Source organism: Sinocyclocheilus grahami, unplaced genomic scaffold (assembly GCF_001515645.1).
Source record: "Sinocyclocheilus grahami isolate Dianchi unplaced genomic scaffold, SAMN03320097.WGS_v1.1 scaffold593.1, whole genome shotgun sequence".
Classification (NCBI taxonomy): Eukaryota; Metazoa; Chordata; class Actinopteri; order Cypriniformes; family Cyprinidae; genus Sinocyclocheilus; species Sinocyclocheilus grahami.
Genome location: NW_015505772.1, coordinates 480,606 through 496,596, shown reverse-complemented (window position 1 = coordinate 496,596; position 15,991 = coordinate 480,606). Strand labels below are relative to the sequence as shown.

At 35.9% G+C, this 15,991-nt stretch overlaps 2 protein-coding genes across 5 annotated transcripts in view; both read left to right on the top strand.

Moving 5' to 3' along the window:
• Positions 1 to 10,287, top strand: part of trim3b (tripartite motif containing 3b) — a 28,596-nt gene extending 18,309 nt beyond the window's left edge. For 2 of the 3 annotated variants that reach the window (XM_016240572.1, XM_016240571.1), the window contains exons 3-13: positions 667 to 907; positions 1,286 to 1,437; positions 2,438 to 2,618; positions 2,697 to 3,429; positions 4,107 to 4,210; positions 4,384 to 4,551; positions 6,251 to 6,419; positions 8,033 to 8,092; positions 8,369 to 8,439; positions 9,575 to 9,715; positions 9,820 to 10,287. In XM_016240572.1, the coding sequence (XP_016096058.1) occupies positions 667 to 907; positions 1,286 to 1,437; positions 2,438 to 2,618; positions 2,697 to 3,429; positions 4,107 to 4,210; positions 4,384 to 4,551; positions 6,251 to 6,419; positions 8,033 to 8,092; positions 8,369 to 8,439; positions 9,575 to 9,715; positions 9,820 to 9,972 (2,173 nt within the window). In that variant the 3' untranslated portion in view covers positions 9,973 to 10,287. The remainder of the gene's footprint in view (positions 1 to 666; positions 908 to 1,285; positions 1,438 to 2,437; positions 2,619 to 2,696; positions 3,430 to 4,106; positions 4,211 to 4,383; positions 4,552 to 6,250; positions 6,420 to 8,032; positions 8,093 to 8,368; positions 8,440 to 9,574; positions 9,716 to 9,819) is intronic. The other variant, XM_016240573.1, reaches the window with a different exon arrangement.
• A 432-nt stretch (positions 10,288 to 10,719) lies between these two features.
• On the top strand, positions 10,720 to 15,932 carry LOC107557228 (tripartite motif-containing protein 3-like). Of its 2 annotated transcripts, XM_016240569.1 has the most exons (5): positions 10,720 to 10,905; positions 12,519 to 12,578; positions 12,855 to 12,925; positions 13,691 to 13,831; positions 13,936 to 15,932. In XM_016240569.1, the coding sequence occupies exons 1-5, from the start codon at positions 10,731 to 10,733 to the stop codon at positions 14,086 to 14,088; spliced, it is 600 nt and encodes a 199-aa protein (XP_016096055.1). In that variant the 5' UTR covers positions 10,720 to 10,730; the 3' UTR covers positions 14,089 to 15,932. The 2 variants fall into 2 exon arrangements, with proteins under 2 accessions (XP_016096055.1, XP_016096056.1); XM_016240570.1 differs by lacking the exon at positions 12,519 to 12,578.
• The last annotated feature ends 59 nt before the right edge of the window (positions 15,933 to 15,991 follow it).

Sequence of the window (15,991 nt, the reverse complement as noted above, 5' to 3'; positions counted from 1 at the left end):
GTACACACTCATATATTATGTAAACAAAAACTTTTATTTTGGATGCGATTAATCACGATTAATCGTTTGACATCACTAATATATATATATGTATATATATATACAGTATGTATGTATATATATTTCTAGGATACTTTTACATTTTAAGGTGACATTTTTATTTTTATTTTTTTTGACAAAAATTGAAAATCTGTCGTCATTTACTTACCCGCTCATCTTTCAAAACCTGTTTGACTGTCTTTCTTCCGAGGAACAAAAAAGGAGTTAGCAGATTATTCAAGCTGCTCCTTTCCAGAAAATGATTGTGAATGGCGACTTAGGTTTCAGTTGTTTCCTCACACGAAGCTATTGTATGACTTTAGAAGACTTGAAATATACAGTAGTGCAGTAGTCATATGGTTTAATTTTATAATGGTTTATGGTGCTTATTTGTCCTTTTTGGAGCTTGACAATCCTTAGTCCCCATCTACTGTTAGGAAAACAGCAGTGTGAACGTTCTTCAAAACATTTCCTTTTGTGTTCCACAGAAGGGTTTGGAACTATACGAGAGATTTTTTATTTTTTTTGAAAATTGAATCTCTTTAAGACAAATATTGACTGATAATAGTGACTGGTCGATTTTGTTTGAGGTCTTCAATCATGTCTGTCATTCTCTCTATATCACAGGTGCCTACAGAACTACATTCCTCCTCAGTCCTTGACGCTGTCCTGCCCGGTGTGCAGACAGACCTCCATCTTGCCCGAGAAAGGTGTGGCTGCACTACAGAACAACTTCTTCATCACAAACCTCATGGAGGTGCTGCAGAGAGACCCAGAATGTTCTCGGCCAGAGGCCTGCAGCGTGCTGGAGTCTGTCAGCGCAGCAGCCGCTGGGAAACCGCTCTCCTGCCCCAATCACGAGGGCAATGTAAGCCTCTTACCATCTGATGATGAAACCAAGTTTGGCAACATTTGGTGGGAATATGAAGGAAAAGCCATCAAAACAGTTGTTGGTAAAATTGCAGCCAGAATGTAGAAATGCCTGTACAGCTACAAGTGAATGACAATTTCTTTACCACCTCTCATTTTGTCTACATTTGAGCCAATTTTTCTTGTCACTTTGTCCTCATTGTTCTTTCTCATTCCTCTGAAACACACCTGAAGCTGCCAGCTTCTTTCTTTTATGTGTCTTCAAAGTCATACTACATGTGTGCTTACGCTGTTCGGGCCTGTTAGCATTCATTAGCAGCCTTTGATAATCCATTAGAATGCTGAATGAATGGGTTGCTCACTGGTGCCCCTGCAGGTGATGGAGTTTTACTGCGAGTCGTGTGAGACGGCCATGTGCCTGGACTGCACTGAGGGGGAACACAGGGAGCATGTGACCGTTCCACTGCGGGATGTTCTAGAACAGCACAAAGCAGCGCTAAAGAACCAGCTGGATGCCATACACAACAGGTACATGACATACATACTTAACAGTCAGATGTTATATACATTTCTTCACTTTATTAATAATAACTATAATAATAATTATATTATTATTATATTAACACACTACATGCATATTGCATACATATATAATTTTAAATGTGTTTACATATTATGTATATATGTAATTGTGTATTTTGTTTTCAAATTAAATAACAGTACTAATATAATAATAACAATAATAATGAATGTATCGTTGCTATATTAGTTTTATATAATAACACATACATACATTTATTTATACATTATATATTATTATACAGTTTCATATATATATATATATATTTGTGTGTGTGTGTACTTGTTATTAAAATATTTTTTATAGTAATAAAACTAAAGATAATATTATAATGATAGAATAATATATTCCAAAAATATTCATATAACATGTATTATGATAATTATTAAATCTCATTTTACTAGTGACTAAATATAGAACAAAAACATTTATTGTTGTATTATTTTTAATATAATTTATGCTTTATATATAAATGTGTCTAAATAAAAATATGTATTTATTAAAATATTATATATATATTTTTTAGAAAGCATGAAACAATTATGATTAACAATATTATATTAAAAATATGAATATAAAATAATATATGATAATTATTAAGTCTCATTTTACTAATGAGTAAGTATAGAACAAAATATTAGTTATATAAGTTTTATTTAATTTATGTTTTATATATAAATGTATATAAATATAAATATGTATTTGATAAAATATTTTAGATATTTATAAAAGGCATTACAATATAATATTAAAAACATGAATATAAAATAATATATGATAATAATTAAGTATCCTTTTAGTAGTGACTACACAGAATAAAAGAATGCTTTTATGAGCTGTTTTAAGTCATTATTGTGAATAATATTGCAGACTGTTTAGCTCTTTTCCATAATTTCCCTTCTAAAATTTCTTCTACCTGAGATTTTTGTTTGTTTTTTATTCGGTCAGGCTGCCCCAACTGACAGCTGCCATTGAGCTGGTGAATGAAATCTCTCAACAGCTGATAGAGAGGAAGAACGAAGCCGTCAATGAGATCAACATGACATTTGAGGAGCTTGAGAGGGCGTTGCACCAACGCAAAGCCGCTCTCATCACCGATCTGGAGAACATTTGTAGCACCAAGCAGAAGGTCAGAAATCTTTTGATAGGTTAAACAGGTTATACTCTCCTATCTCTCTAACGCTCTTTTCTGCGGTGTCCTCTGCAGGTGCTTCAGGCGCAGCTATCATCCCTACTGCAGGGAAAAGAGCACATCCAGAGCAGCTGCAGCTTCACTGAGCAGGCCCTGAACCATGGCAGCGCCACCGAAGTCCTGCTGGTCCAAAAGCAGATGAGCGAGCGTGTGAGCGCCCTCGCCTGTCACGACTTCCCTGAACGGCCGCACGAGAATGCCCACTTGGACTGCCAGATAGAGACAGAAGGCCTGCGACGCTCCATCCAGAACCTGGGCGTCCTGCTGACGACGGGAGCCGTGGGACACACCAGCGTGGCCACAGGAGAAGGCCTCAGACATGCGCTGGTCGGTCAGCACGTGACTGTAACTGTTACCACTAAGGATAAGGACAGCGAGCTCGTGCGGACCGGTAATGCTGTCCTCCGAGCCGAAATAACGGGGCAGGACGGAGTGCGTGCGGCTGAGGTGGAGGTCGTGGACAATAAAAATGGAACTTATGAGGTAGGGTACACGCTTAAGAGCGAAGGGGAGTACTCGTTCTCTCTGATGCTGTACGGACAGCCTGTGCGGGGCAGCCCGTTCAGACTGCGGGCGATAAAGCCGTCGGACGTACCCCAGTCTCCGGATGATGTGAAGAGGAGGGTAAAATCTCCCAGCGGAACAGGAGGACACATCAGGCAGAAAGCCGTACGGAGACCCTCCAGCATGTATAGCACTACCAAAAAGAAGGAAAACCCTATTGAAGATGAGCTAATTTATAGAGTAGGTAAGAAACTTTGGTGTGGATGATAACCACACAGTAAGTTGTGCACAGTAAGTTTGACATTAAATTGTTGTGATATAGATATTTGGAGTAGACGTCACAGTTACGTCACTCGCAGCTGCGTGCGCTTTGTGGTGGCAGAAAAACACTGGTAACAATTGGAGGGAAATAGGTAAAATCCATGGAATAAGATACTTTTTTTTGTGCCTTTGGATGACAGAACCGGAATGCAAATCATTTTTATTGAATACTGTCGTCAAAGAAGCCATTTTAAGTTAAACGCAGACGTTTAAATGGACAGACTATGGGTGAACCCTGCTGTGATTGCTCTACGTTTAAAGCATAAATTTGATTTAAACAATAGGTCTACATAATATTCACATATGCAGTCCATAGGGGGCATGTTGTATTAGCCCTACAGTTACAGCATGAAATACTACATTTTACATAACATTTACCTATTTTATCTCAAAATTCGGACTTTTCTTCTCGCAAATGCAAGTATATATCTCCTGGTTTGGACTTTATAACTTAATTTAACTCAACGATAGTGTGTTATTTTTTTTCTGCCACCATATAGGCTCCGCCCACAAGAAAACGTCATCACTGTTTGCAAACACCGAATTGGTGTATTATTTTGATTTTGAATGGTTGTGAATTTCTTTTGTCTGACCCCTCAGGCTCTCGTGGACGGGAGAAGGGAGAGTTCACCAATCTACAGGGCATCTCTGCTTCCATTAATGGGAGGGTCATTGTAGCAGACAGCAACAACCAGTGTATACAGGTTAGTCAATGCATGGCAATATTATGAAAATTATAGCCTTCATTTTATCTGAAGCGTTTTAATGGATATTGAAGTAATCAGCTGGTGTGTTTTACTTGGGATCAACGAAGACATATAGAAAGTGTTTTATTGCATTTAATGCAAAATTGGATCGTTTGTTTGTTTTTATGTAGGTGTTTACCAATGATGGGCAGTTCAAAGCGCGCTTCGGGGTCAGGGGTCGTTCTCCAGGACAACTGCAGAGGCCGACAGGGGTGGCAGTCGACACAAATGGAGACATAATTGTAGCTGATTATGATAACAGATGGATCAGCATCTTCTCCCCTGATGGGAAGTTCAAGGTAATGTTTAGATCACAATTTACAGCTTATATGTGTGTATACATTACCACTCAAAAGTTTGGAACAATTAAGATGTTTGTGAAAAAAATATATTTAAAAAAAAAAAATCACTTAAGTCAAAGAAATGAATAATTATATTCAGAAAGGACAAGTTAAATTTATCAGACGTGACAGTAAAGACATTTATAATCATTATAATTATAATCTAGAATCAAAAAATTATATTACAAATAAATGCTGTTCTTTTGAACTTTATCAAAGAATCCTGAGGAAAAAATGTTTTCCACAAAATATTAGACAACAAAAGCCGTTTGATATAAATTGAGAACCCTTATGGTTGTATGTAGTTAAGTACCAAATCAACATATTAGAATAATTTCTGAAGGATCATGTGACACTGAAGACTGGAATAATGATGCTGAAAATTCAGCATTGCATCACAGGAATAAATTACATTTTGAAATATATTTAAAAAGAAAACCATAGTTTAAGTTGTAATAATATTTCACAATATTGCTGTTATTTACTGTAATTTACTGTTTGTGATCAAAATAAATGCAGCCTTGGCGAACACACTTCATTAAAAAAACTGCAAAAAAAAAAAAAGAAATAATAAAAAAGAAAAAGAAGAAGAAATAAAAAGTTACCAACCCCAAACTTTTGAACGCTGATGTATTATGAAATCACTTAATTTTTTTAAGTCAAAGAAATGAATAATTATATTCAGAAAGGACAAGTTAAATTTATCAGACGTGACAGTAAAGACATTTATAATCATTATAATTATAATCTAGAATCAAAAAATTATATTACAAATAAATGCTGTTCTTTTGAACTTTATCAAAGAATCCTGAGGAAAAAATGTTTTCCACAAAATATTAGACAACAAAAGCCGTTTGATATAAATTGAGAACCCTTATGGTTGTATGTAGTTAAGTACCAAATCAACATATTAGAATAATTTCTGAAGGATCATGTGACACTGAAGACTGGAATAATGATGCTGAAAATTCAGCATTGCATCACAGGAATAAATTACATTTTGAAATATATTTTAAAAGAAAACCATATTTTAAGTTGTAATAATATTTCACAATATTGCTGTTATTTACTGTAATTTACTGTTTGTGATCAAAATAAATGCAGCCTTGGCGAACACACTTCATTAAAAAAACTGCAAAAAAAAAAAAAGAAATAATAAAAAAGAAAAAGAAGAAGAAATAAAAAGTTACCAACCCCAAACTTTTGAACGCTGTGGAAAAAATGTATTATAAATACATAAATACAAACACATGCATGTATATAGTTAAGAAAAATATGTTATGTTTATATATTAAATATATTTATATAAAATATAAGAATATAAATGTATATGCATGTAAATATTTCCAAAATATATGCTGTATGTGAGAGTATGTATATATACATAATAAATATACTCAGTAGACACACATATATTATGTAAACAAAAACTTTTATTTTGGATGTGATTAATCATGATTAATCGTTTGACAGCACTAATTTAAATCTTCTCGATTTTGAACGGTATATCTCCACATACTGACGTGAATTATGACTTTGAGTAAATATTAATCATTCTATTTTCTTACTCGGCGCCATGATCGACTAACCCGAATCAAGTATTTTTAAGAGCCATTTAATAAGGTCCTCCCTCCCTTTTTGTCTGTGCCTCATGCAGAATAAGATCGGTGCAGGCCGTCTGATGGGACCCAAAGGAGTGGCTGTGGATAGGAACGGTCATATCATTGCAGTGGATAATAAAGCCTGCTGTGTGTTCATCTTTCAATCTAATGGCAAACTAGTGACCAAGTTTGGAGCCAGAGGCACTTCAGACAGACAATTCGCAGGTACGGGGGGGTAGAAACTACAACACAATGACAATAAATAGGTGGTTCACCTATCTACTGTAAGCACTAAAGAGAAGTTGTGTGTTAACACCCCGTGTTGTGTGCTGTAACTGCTTGTCTTCTAATATATCTTCCTAATACTTCATTTGTCTAGCTCAGGAGCTCTTCTTGTAACCTAAAATGTTGCAGTTCATCAACAAACGCCCCCCAAAAAATGATATACATTTTTTTCACTACAAAAGCAACAACAAAGAATCATTCTGGGAAGACAAACGCCCCAGAAGACTGGTTTGTTTAATACAGAAATGGCCAGATTTACACAGGCTTCAGTTCCAGTGTCTGAAAGGATGTAAACTTGTGTCAGTTCTGTTCCTGTATTTTACTTTAGCATAACCCATATTTTCAGTTGCATTATCTGTCTGATAAATAATGAAAGCATGCGGGATGGGCGATATACCGGTAGACACGATTAACTGGTAGAAATTGTCAACCAGTAGCGATTTTGGACTATCATTGGTGTGCTACGTGGTCACGAACACTTATTGTTTGCACGCGTTTTTAAGAATTGTGGTTGAAATGCAATCAGCAACAAAAGAGAACTAATTTCGCTATATGTGAGTGCTGTCAGAGAGGCACGTGAAGACGGTGCTCATAGAGCGCGGGAGTATGGAACAGAGTTATTTCTGCCGCTTTATAGGCCTTGAACGGTTAAATACACACACTTTAATGTGTCAAAATGCCCATATTTGCAAGTAACCTCTTAAACAAAGTAGGTCTTAAGTGTAAGGAAACAGCTGAGAAAAAAAACGTGACAGTATAATGGATCCGGCAGCTCTTAAAGTGACAGCAGTCTAATATTGCTGTCTGTCATTCATGTTAATCAAACAATAAAAGAGAGAAAATCTCTCACTGCTCTTGACTAAATCACTTTTGTAACTTTAATAAGAAGAAATATATATTTAATTTACACAGTGAAGAAGTGTTGTTATAAATTTGATAACTTTATATAATGTAGCATTTCTTATTTATTTGTTCTACTGTAGTTTTTGTCCTATTGTTTGTAATTAGTTTCTTATTCTTATTCAATCACTGAGTTTCTCGTCTTCAGTGAGCTTGAGTTTTATTTTTATTATTATTTTTTTTTGTGATGTTGACACTGGTGACAAAAATTATCAAATTTCTATGATATCAAAATTTTGATATCATAAAGAACTTATTTAAAGCAAAACTATCTATATAGTCAATAGTTATATTGTTACCTGTTACATATCGTGCTATGAGATTTTGGTCATATCGCCCACCCCTAGCATGCATAGATTTGAGAGACTATATTCTAATAGATGCATTCATATTAGTCATGCTTTTTGTAGTTCATCAAAAACTTTACCTTCTGCTGCTTATTTTACTATTTAAATATATCAGTTGCTTTTCCTAACCCTTGTTAAGTAAGTGCATGCGGACTGCTTTGGGATGTGCATTTTCCATTGTTCCTCTGGTCTGCTCCATATTTTTGAAGTAGCTCCTACACTTTTTTTATTTGTTTGAATCCCTTCTGGCCTGTCGTTTATTTGTCTCCGCTTACCCTTGTTTGTGTTTTTCCCATTCCTTTTTAGACAAAAGTGGTGCAAAGTTTGCACTGGAGCAAAAGTTTAGTAAATCTGGCCCTGGGTTCAGTAAGTATTGAGTGAATTCTCATCCCAGAATGTGGTGATTGATCTTATTGAAATGAATTAAGTTTCATTCTAGAACTGAATTCAAGAGTCTATGATTCTGTGCTTTGTGTATCTAACCAAAAGTTGGCCAGAAATCCAATTGGCGAGCATCACAAAATCTATCTGATCAGTTAGGAGATCTTGATCACATGACATCCTGCTCTCTTCTATGCTCTCTTTATCTTTATCATGTCTGAATGTCTCTTCTCCCTCATTTTTCTGTTTTCTCACATGCAGGTCCGCATTTTGTTGCGGTCAACAACAAGAATGAAATTGTCGTTACAGACTTTCATAACCACTCCGTCAAGGTGAGTGATGTTGAGGTCATACTTACAAATTTTCACCTGGTCGACAATAAAAGACCATAAAAATGCACTGAAGGAAGGGAACTGAACCGTATTTGGAGACCAGAATATCATAGAGAATTTTGGGATAGTGCACCCAAAAATTTAATTTCTGTCATAATTTTCTCACTGTCAAGTTGTTCCAAATCTGTATGAGTAACACACAAAAAAAGATATTTTGAAGAAACAGTTGACGGTTGTCATTGTCTTCTATAGAATTTTTTCCATACTGTGGGGAAGTCAATGGCTACCGTCATCTTTTTGGTCACACCTTCATATATTTTAACAGGTTAATGAAAAAGATGCTCTTAGTAATCTTTTAAGTTGTGTTTTACTTGGTAATCGTGCTTGACTTGACTGACACCTAGTGGTGTGGATGCATCCTTACAGAAAACCAATACATTTCAGTTACTGATGTCTTTGTAAAAATGAATTATTAACAGTCAGCCATGATTCATTTATTTCATGAGTGAAAGTGTCCTATAATGGTGGTAACTGAGGTAAAGTGAGTAGTATTCGTCTGGTCATGTGATTTCAAAATGGCAGTCCCCATGAGTTGGCCTGTTCCACCCAAAAAAAAAAAAAATTATATATATTTTCTTTTTTGAAGTCAATGGCTACCGTCATCTTTTTGGTCACACCTTCATATATTTTAACAGGTTAATGAAAAAGATGCTCTTAGTAATCTTTTAAGTTGTGTTTTACTTGGTAATCGTGCTTGACTTGACTGACACCTAGTGGTGTGGATGCATCCTTACAGAAAACCAATACATTTCAGTTACTGATGTCTTTGTAAAAATGAATTATTAACAGTCAGCCATGATTCATTTATTTCATGAGTGAAAGTGTCCTATAATGGTGGTAACTGAGGTAAAGTGAGTAGTATTCGTCTGGTCTTGTGATTTCAAAATGGCAGTCCCCATGAGTTGGCCTGTTCCACCCCAAAAAAAAAAATTTTATATATATTTTCTTTTTTTTTTGACTTGATGATTTTAAATATATTATTCATTTCTTATCAGTAAAACTTTTTAATGAGGGGAAAAGTTACAGAATGTATCATTCTATTAAATATTGGTGATTAAAATTCGTATCTCCTCAGGTCTACAGTGCAGATGGGGAGTTTTTGTTTAAATTCGGGTCCCATGGAGAGGGAAACGGCCAGTTTAATGCCCCCACAGGGGTAGCTGTTGACGTTAACGGCAACATCATTGTAGCAGACTGGGGCAACAGCAGAATACAAGTAATGAATCCTCTAAACACCCACTTCCTCTTTCCAAGTTCTCCAGGAAACTAGTCACTTTCTTTAGAAGCACTTTTTAAGGCCATTTTCATTTTTTCCCTCAGGTGTTTGACAGCTCAGGCTCATTCCTCTCTTACATCAACACAAGTGCTGACCCTCTGTATGGGCCGCAGGGCCTCGCTTTAACCTCCGACGGCCACGTTGTGGTGGCCGATTCTGGTAACCACTGCTTCAAAGTCTACCGATACCTGCAGTAACGGCTCATCACAGTCTGCAGTCATATCAGCGAAATCCTCAGCCAAACCAGAGAGGAAGAATCGAATGAACAGATTGCACTTTTCTTTAATCTATTGATTTTCATGTTCCAAAATTAAGAACTGCTTCTCTAATAAACCGGCAATGTTGATTGTAAATAACAGAAACCATATCAATAAGCACAGATTCTTATTAGAAATCATGTAAGTTGTGTATAAATAAAATTATATATCGCAAAACTTTTTGTTAATCGCCATCTTCAACCCTTGCAGAAAAGTCAATTATTTCCAAAATTCCTCTCTACTGTTTCATAGATGTTGACCTTTCCACGACTGCAACAGCATCTGTAAATATACACATCTGTGTACATATTATTAACATATTTGGTGTATGTAACATGTAAATGACACTGGCTTCTTGTATTGTCCTATGACAGCATTTGCCACTGAGATTTCATATACCTGAGGTATTCGGTGAGCACTTTCAGTTCAAATCATTCAGATTGAACATCTGAGCTGATCATCCCTCAGCACAGGAAGTGATGCGCATCCCTGCTGTGCGCTTTAAAAAAATTTAACCACTAAACAAAAGGAGCCAAAAAGGACATATTTTTTCCATTCCAAATTACTGACGTGAATTATGACTTTGAGTAAATATTAATCATTCTATTTTCTTACTCGGCGCCATGATCGACTAACCCGAATCAAGTATTTTTAAGAGCCATTTAATAAGGTCCTCCCTCCCTTTTTGTCTGTGCCTCATGCAGAATAAGATCGGTGCAGGCCGTCTGATGGGACCCAAAGGAGTGGCTGTGGATAGGAACGGTCATATCATTGCAGTGGATAATAAAGCCTGCTGTGTGTTCATCTTTCAATCTAATGGCAAACTAGTGACCAAGTTTGGAGCCAGAGGCACTTCAGACAGACAATTCGCAGGTACGGGGGGGTAGAAACTACAACACAATGACAATAAATAGGTGGTTCACCTATCTACTGTAAGCACTAAAGAGAAGTTGTGTGTTAACACCCCGTGTTGTGTGCTGTAACTGCTTGTCTTCTAATATATCTTCCTAATACTTCATTTGTCTAGCTCAGGAGCTCTTCTTGTAACCTAAAATGTTGCAGTTCATCAACAAACGCCCCCCAAAAAATGATATACATTTTTTTCACTACAAAAGCAACAACAAAGAATCATTCTGGGAAGACAAACGCCCCAGAAGACTGGTTTGTTTAATACAGAAATGGCCAGATTTACACAGGCTTCAGTTCCAGTGTCTGAAAGGATGTAAACTTGTGTCAGTTCTGTTCCTGTATTTTACTTTAGCATAACCCATATTTTCAGTTGCATTATCTGTCTGATAAATAATGAAAGCATGCGGGATGGGCGATATACCGGTAGACACGATTAACTGGTAGAAATTGTCAACCAGTAGCGATTTTGGACTATCATTGGTGTGCTACGTGGTCACGAACACTTATTGTTTGCACGCGTTTTTAAGAATTGTGGTTGAAATGCAATCAGCAACAAAAGAGAACTAATTTCGCTATATGTGAGTGCTGTCAGAGAGGCACGTGAAGACGGTGCTCATAGAGCGCGGGAGTATGGAACAGAGTTATTTCTGCCGCTTTATAGGCCTTGAACGGTTAAATACACACACTTTAATGTGTCAAAATGCCCATATTTGCAAGTAACCTCTTAAACAAAGTAGGTCTTAAGTGTAAGGAAACAGCTGAGAAAAAAAACGTGACAGTATAATGGATCCGGCAGCTCTTAAAGTGACAGCAGTCTAATATTGCTGTCTGTCATTCATGTTAATCAAACAATAAAAGAGAGAAAATCTCTCACTGCTCTTGACTAAATCACTTTTGTAACTTTAATAAGAAGAAATATATATTTAATTTACACAGTGAAGAAGTGTTGTTATAAATTTGATAACTTTATATAATGTAGCATTTCTTATTTATTTGTTCTACTGTAGTTTTTGTCCTATTGTTTGTAATTAGTTTCTTATTCTTATTCAATCACTGAGTTTCTCGTCTTCAGTGAGCTTGAGTTTTATTTTTATTATTATTTTTTTTTGTGATGTTGACACTGGTGACAAAAATTATCAAATTTCTATGATATCAAAATTTTGATATCATAAAGAACTTATTTAAAGCAAAACTATCTATATAGTCAATAGTTATATTGTTACCTGTTACATATCGTGCTATGAGATTTTGGCCATATCGCCCACCCCTAGCATGCATAGATTTGAGAGACTATATTCTAATAGATGCATTCATATTAGTCATGCTTTTTGTAGTTCATCAAAAACTTTACCTTCTGCTGCTTATTTTACTATTTAAATATATCAGTTGCTTTTCCTAACCCTTGTTAAGTAAGTGCATGCGGACTGCTTTGGGATGTGCATTTTCCATTGTTCCTCTGGTCTGCTCCATATTTTTGAAGTAGCTCCTACACTTTTTTTATTTGTTTGAATCCCTTCTGGCCTGTCGTTTATTTGTCTCCGCTTACCCTTGTTTGTGTTTTTCCCATTCCTTTTTAGACAAAAGTGGTGCAAAGTTTGCACTGGAGCAAAAGTTTAGTAAATCTGGCCCTGGGTTCAGTAAGTATTGAGTGAATTCTCATCCCAGAATGTGGTGATTGATCTTATTGAAATGAATTAAGTTTCATTCTAGAACTGAATTCAAGAGTCTATGATTCTGTGCTTTGTGTATCTAACCAAAAGTTGGCCAGAAATCCAATTGGCGAGCATCACAAAATCTATCTGATCAGTTAGGAGATCTTGATCACATGACATCCTGCTCTCTTCTATGCTCTCTTTATCTTTATCATGTCTGAATGTCTCTTCTCCCTCATTTTTCTGTTTTCTCACATGCAGGTCCGCATTTTGTTGCGGTCAACAACAAGAATGAAATTGTCGTTACAGACTTTCATAACCACTCCGTCAAGGTGAGTGATGTTGAGGTCATACTTACAAATTTTCACCTGGTCGACAATAAAAGACCATAAAAATGCACTGAAGGAAGGGAACTGAACCGTATTTGGAGACCAGAATATCATAGAGAATTTTGGGATAGTGCACCCAAAAATTTAATTTCTGTCATAATTTTCTCACTGTCAAGTTGTTCCAAATCTGTATGAGTAACACACAAAAAAAGATATTTTGAAGAAACAGTTGACGGTTGTCATTGTCTTCTATAGAATTTTTTCCATACTGTGGGGAAGTCAATGGCTACCGTCATCTTTTTGGTCACACCTTCATATATTTTAACAGGTTAATGAAAAAGATGCTCTTAGTAATCTTTTAAGTTGTGTTTTACTTGGTAATCGTGCTTGACTTGACTGACACCTAGTGGTGTGGATGCATCCTTACAGAAAACCAATACATTTCAGTTACTGATGTCTTTGTAAAAATGAATTATTAACAGTCAGCCATGATTCATTTATTTCATGAGTGAAAGTGTCCTATAATGGTGGTAACTGAGGTAAAGTGAGTAGTATTCGTCTGGTCTTGTGATTTCAAAATGGCAGTCCCCATGAGTTGGCCTGTTCCACCCCAAAAAAAAAAATTTTATATATATTTTCTTTTTTTTTTGACTTGATGATTTTAAATATATTATTCATTTCTTATCAGTAAAACTTTTTAATGAGGGGAAAAGTTACAGAATGTATCATTCTATTAAATATTGGTGATTAAAATTCGTATCTCCTCAGGTCTACAGTGCAGATGGGGAGTTTTTGTTTAAATTCGGGTCCCATGGAGAGGGAAACGGCCAGTTTAATGCCCCCACAGGGGTAGCTGTTGACGTTAACGGCAACATCATTGTAGCAGACTGGGGCAACAGCAGAATACAGGTAATGAATCCTCTAAACACCCACTTCCTCTTTCCAAGTTCTCCAGGAAACTAGTCACTTTCTTTAGAAGCACTTTTTAAGGCCATTTTCATTTTTTCCCTCAGGTGTTTGACAGCTCAGGCTCATTCCTCTCCTACATCAACACAAGTGCTGACCCTCTGTATGGGCCGCAGGGCCTCGCTTTAACCTCCGACGGCCACGTTGTGGTGGCCGATTCTGGTAACCACTGCTTCAAAGTCTACCGATACCTGCAGTAACGGCTCATCACAGTCTGCAGTCATATCAGCGAAATCCTCAGCCAAACCAGAGAGGAAGAATCGAATGAACAGATTGCACTTTTCTTTAATCTATTGATTTTCATGTTCCAAAATTAAGAACTGCTTCTCTAATAAACCGGCAATGTTGATTGTAAATAACAGAAACCATATCAATAAGCACAGATTCTTATTAGAAATCATGTAAGTTGTGTATAAATAAAATTATATATCGCAAAACTTTTTGTTAATCGCCATCTTCAACCCTTGCAGAAAAGTCAATTATTTCCAAAATTCCTCTCTACTGTTTCATAGATGTTGACCTTTCCATGACTGCAACAGCATCTGTAAATATACACATCTGTGTACATATTATTAACATATTTGGTGTATGTAACATGTAAATGACACTGGCTTCTTGTATTGTCCTATGACAGCATTTGCCACTGAGATTTCACTATACCTGAGCTATTCGGTGAGCACTTTCAGTTCAAATCATTCAGATTGAACATCTGAGCTGATCATCCCTCAGCACAGGAAGTGATGTGCATCCCTGCTGTGCGCTTTAAAAAAATGTAACCACTAAACAAAAGGAGCCAAAAAGGACATATTTTTTCCATTCCAAATTATTTATTTTTCTAAAGCACAAGGCTACTTTACATGTTGAAAAATCCAGCTGAACGAAGAAATATAAATATAATCAAACCCAAGTATTTCACATATATTGCCTCTGATTTTTAATGTTCTCTAAAAATGATCAGCTATGTGGAATTATAGCTCTTCTCTGTAAATAATCATACGTTGTGCTCACAGTGTAGCAACCAAATGTTGTCTTTAGTCAGCATTATAGTTAATGCTTCATTTATCTATTTATTTAATGTTTTGTACACATTTTCCTGAATGATTCATTTCGAGGTTGTCCATCACCAGCGAATGATTTCAAAAATCACCTCCCTTTAATTTTGTGGAGTTTTGTCTCTTGAAAGGTTATGTGACACTGAGTCTCCTTAATAGGCTATTCTCTGTGATACTGTACAAGGTTAATGAACGGTGGCTCACAGTTGAAACAATGAACGTATATCTTAATATCTGTGCAAAGTACATTTTTGCATGTTACTGATTTGACTAGCATTGGCATATGGTTTCTGCTGCAGCGAGACACCTGTAATGAATTGTTATTGCCAGGCTGGAAATTAAAAAAAATTATGTAATAACCAAAAACAAATATTCTATACTTTATATTGATTCATAATATATGCGAATTGCAAGTTGACAATTAGTTGCTTCCGTTGCGATAAAGGCCCGTTCACAATAAGAATGGTAACTGTAATTGTAACTTTAACAATAAAATCGCTCTCGCTGACAAAGTTGCTGTCAATTTTAGTTTTCGCGAGCAAAATTTAGTGTTATTTTAATTTAGAATCCACAAGATCAGGAATTTTTCATTAAAGCAAAAGAATTCCAAACACATTTCATGAATTCACGTTGGTCACTCGAATTCGGCGCATTGATCCACTGTCTATTGTCAAGTTTCACAAAGCACAATGGACTTTTTCCTCGCAAAATGTCGCTAATGTCACTGCAAAGTCACACCACAGCAATAGTTTGGGAATTTAGAATCATTTTAGAATAAACTGTTATTGTCCATCGGTGCAAGCGCTAATAATAGTTTTTCATATTGTGAACGGACCTTAACTCCATCCAACGCATGCTCTAGTGCTTGGACAGATGATTTAATAAATGTGCTTCATCAGTTTAAAAAAACAACGAAGATCTTGTATTACATGAATCAACCGTATGTTCATTTTACTGGTCAATTAATGCAGTTTGAAATAAAACTGTAAATACAAGTCACTTGAAAATTATATTTTGTCTTTTTGAATCCAAATGGTTTACTTCAAAAAAT

What these genes read in the sequence shown, in the direction of transcription:
- LOC107557228 (XM_016240569.1), top strand. Translation starts at nt 10,731, where the DNA reads ATGCAGAATAAGATCGGTGCAGGCCGTCTGATGGGACCCAAAGGAGTG. An exon ending in TAAATCTGGCCCTGGGTTCA is followed by an intron (nt 12,579 to 12,854) that starts GTAAGTATTGAG and finishes TCTCACATGCAG; the next exon opens with GTCCGCATTTTGTTGCGGTC. An exon ending in TTCATAACCACTCCGTCAAG is followed by an intron (nt 12,926 to 13,690) that starts GTGAGTGATGTT and finishes GTATCTCCTCAG; the next exon opens with GTCTACAGTGCAGATGGGGA.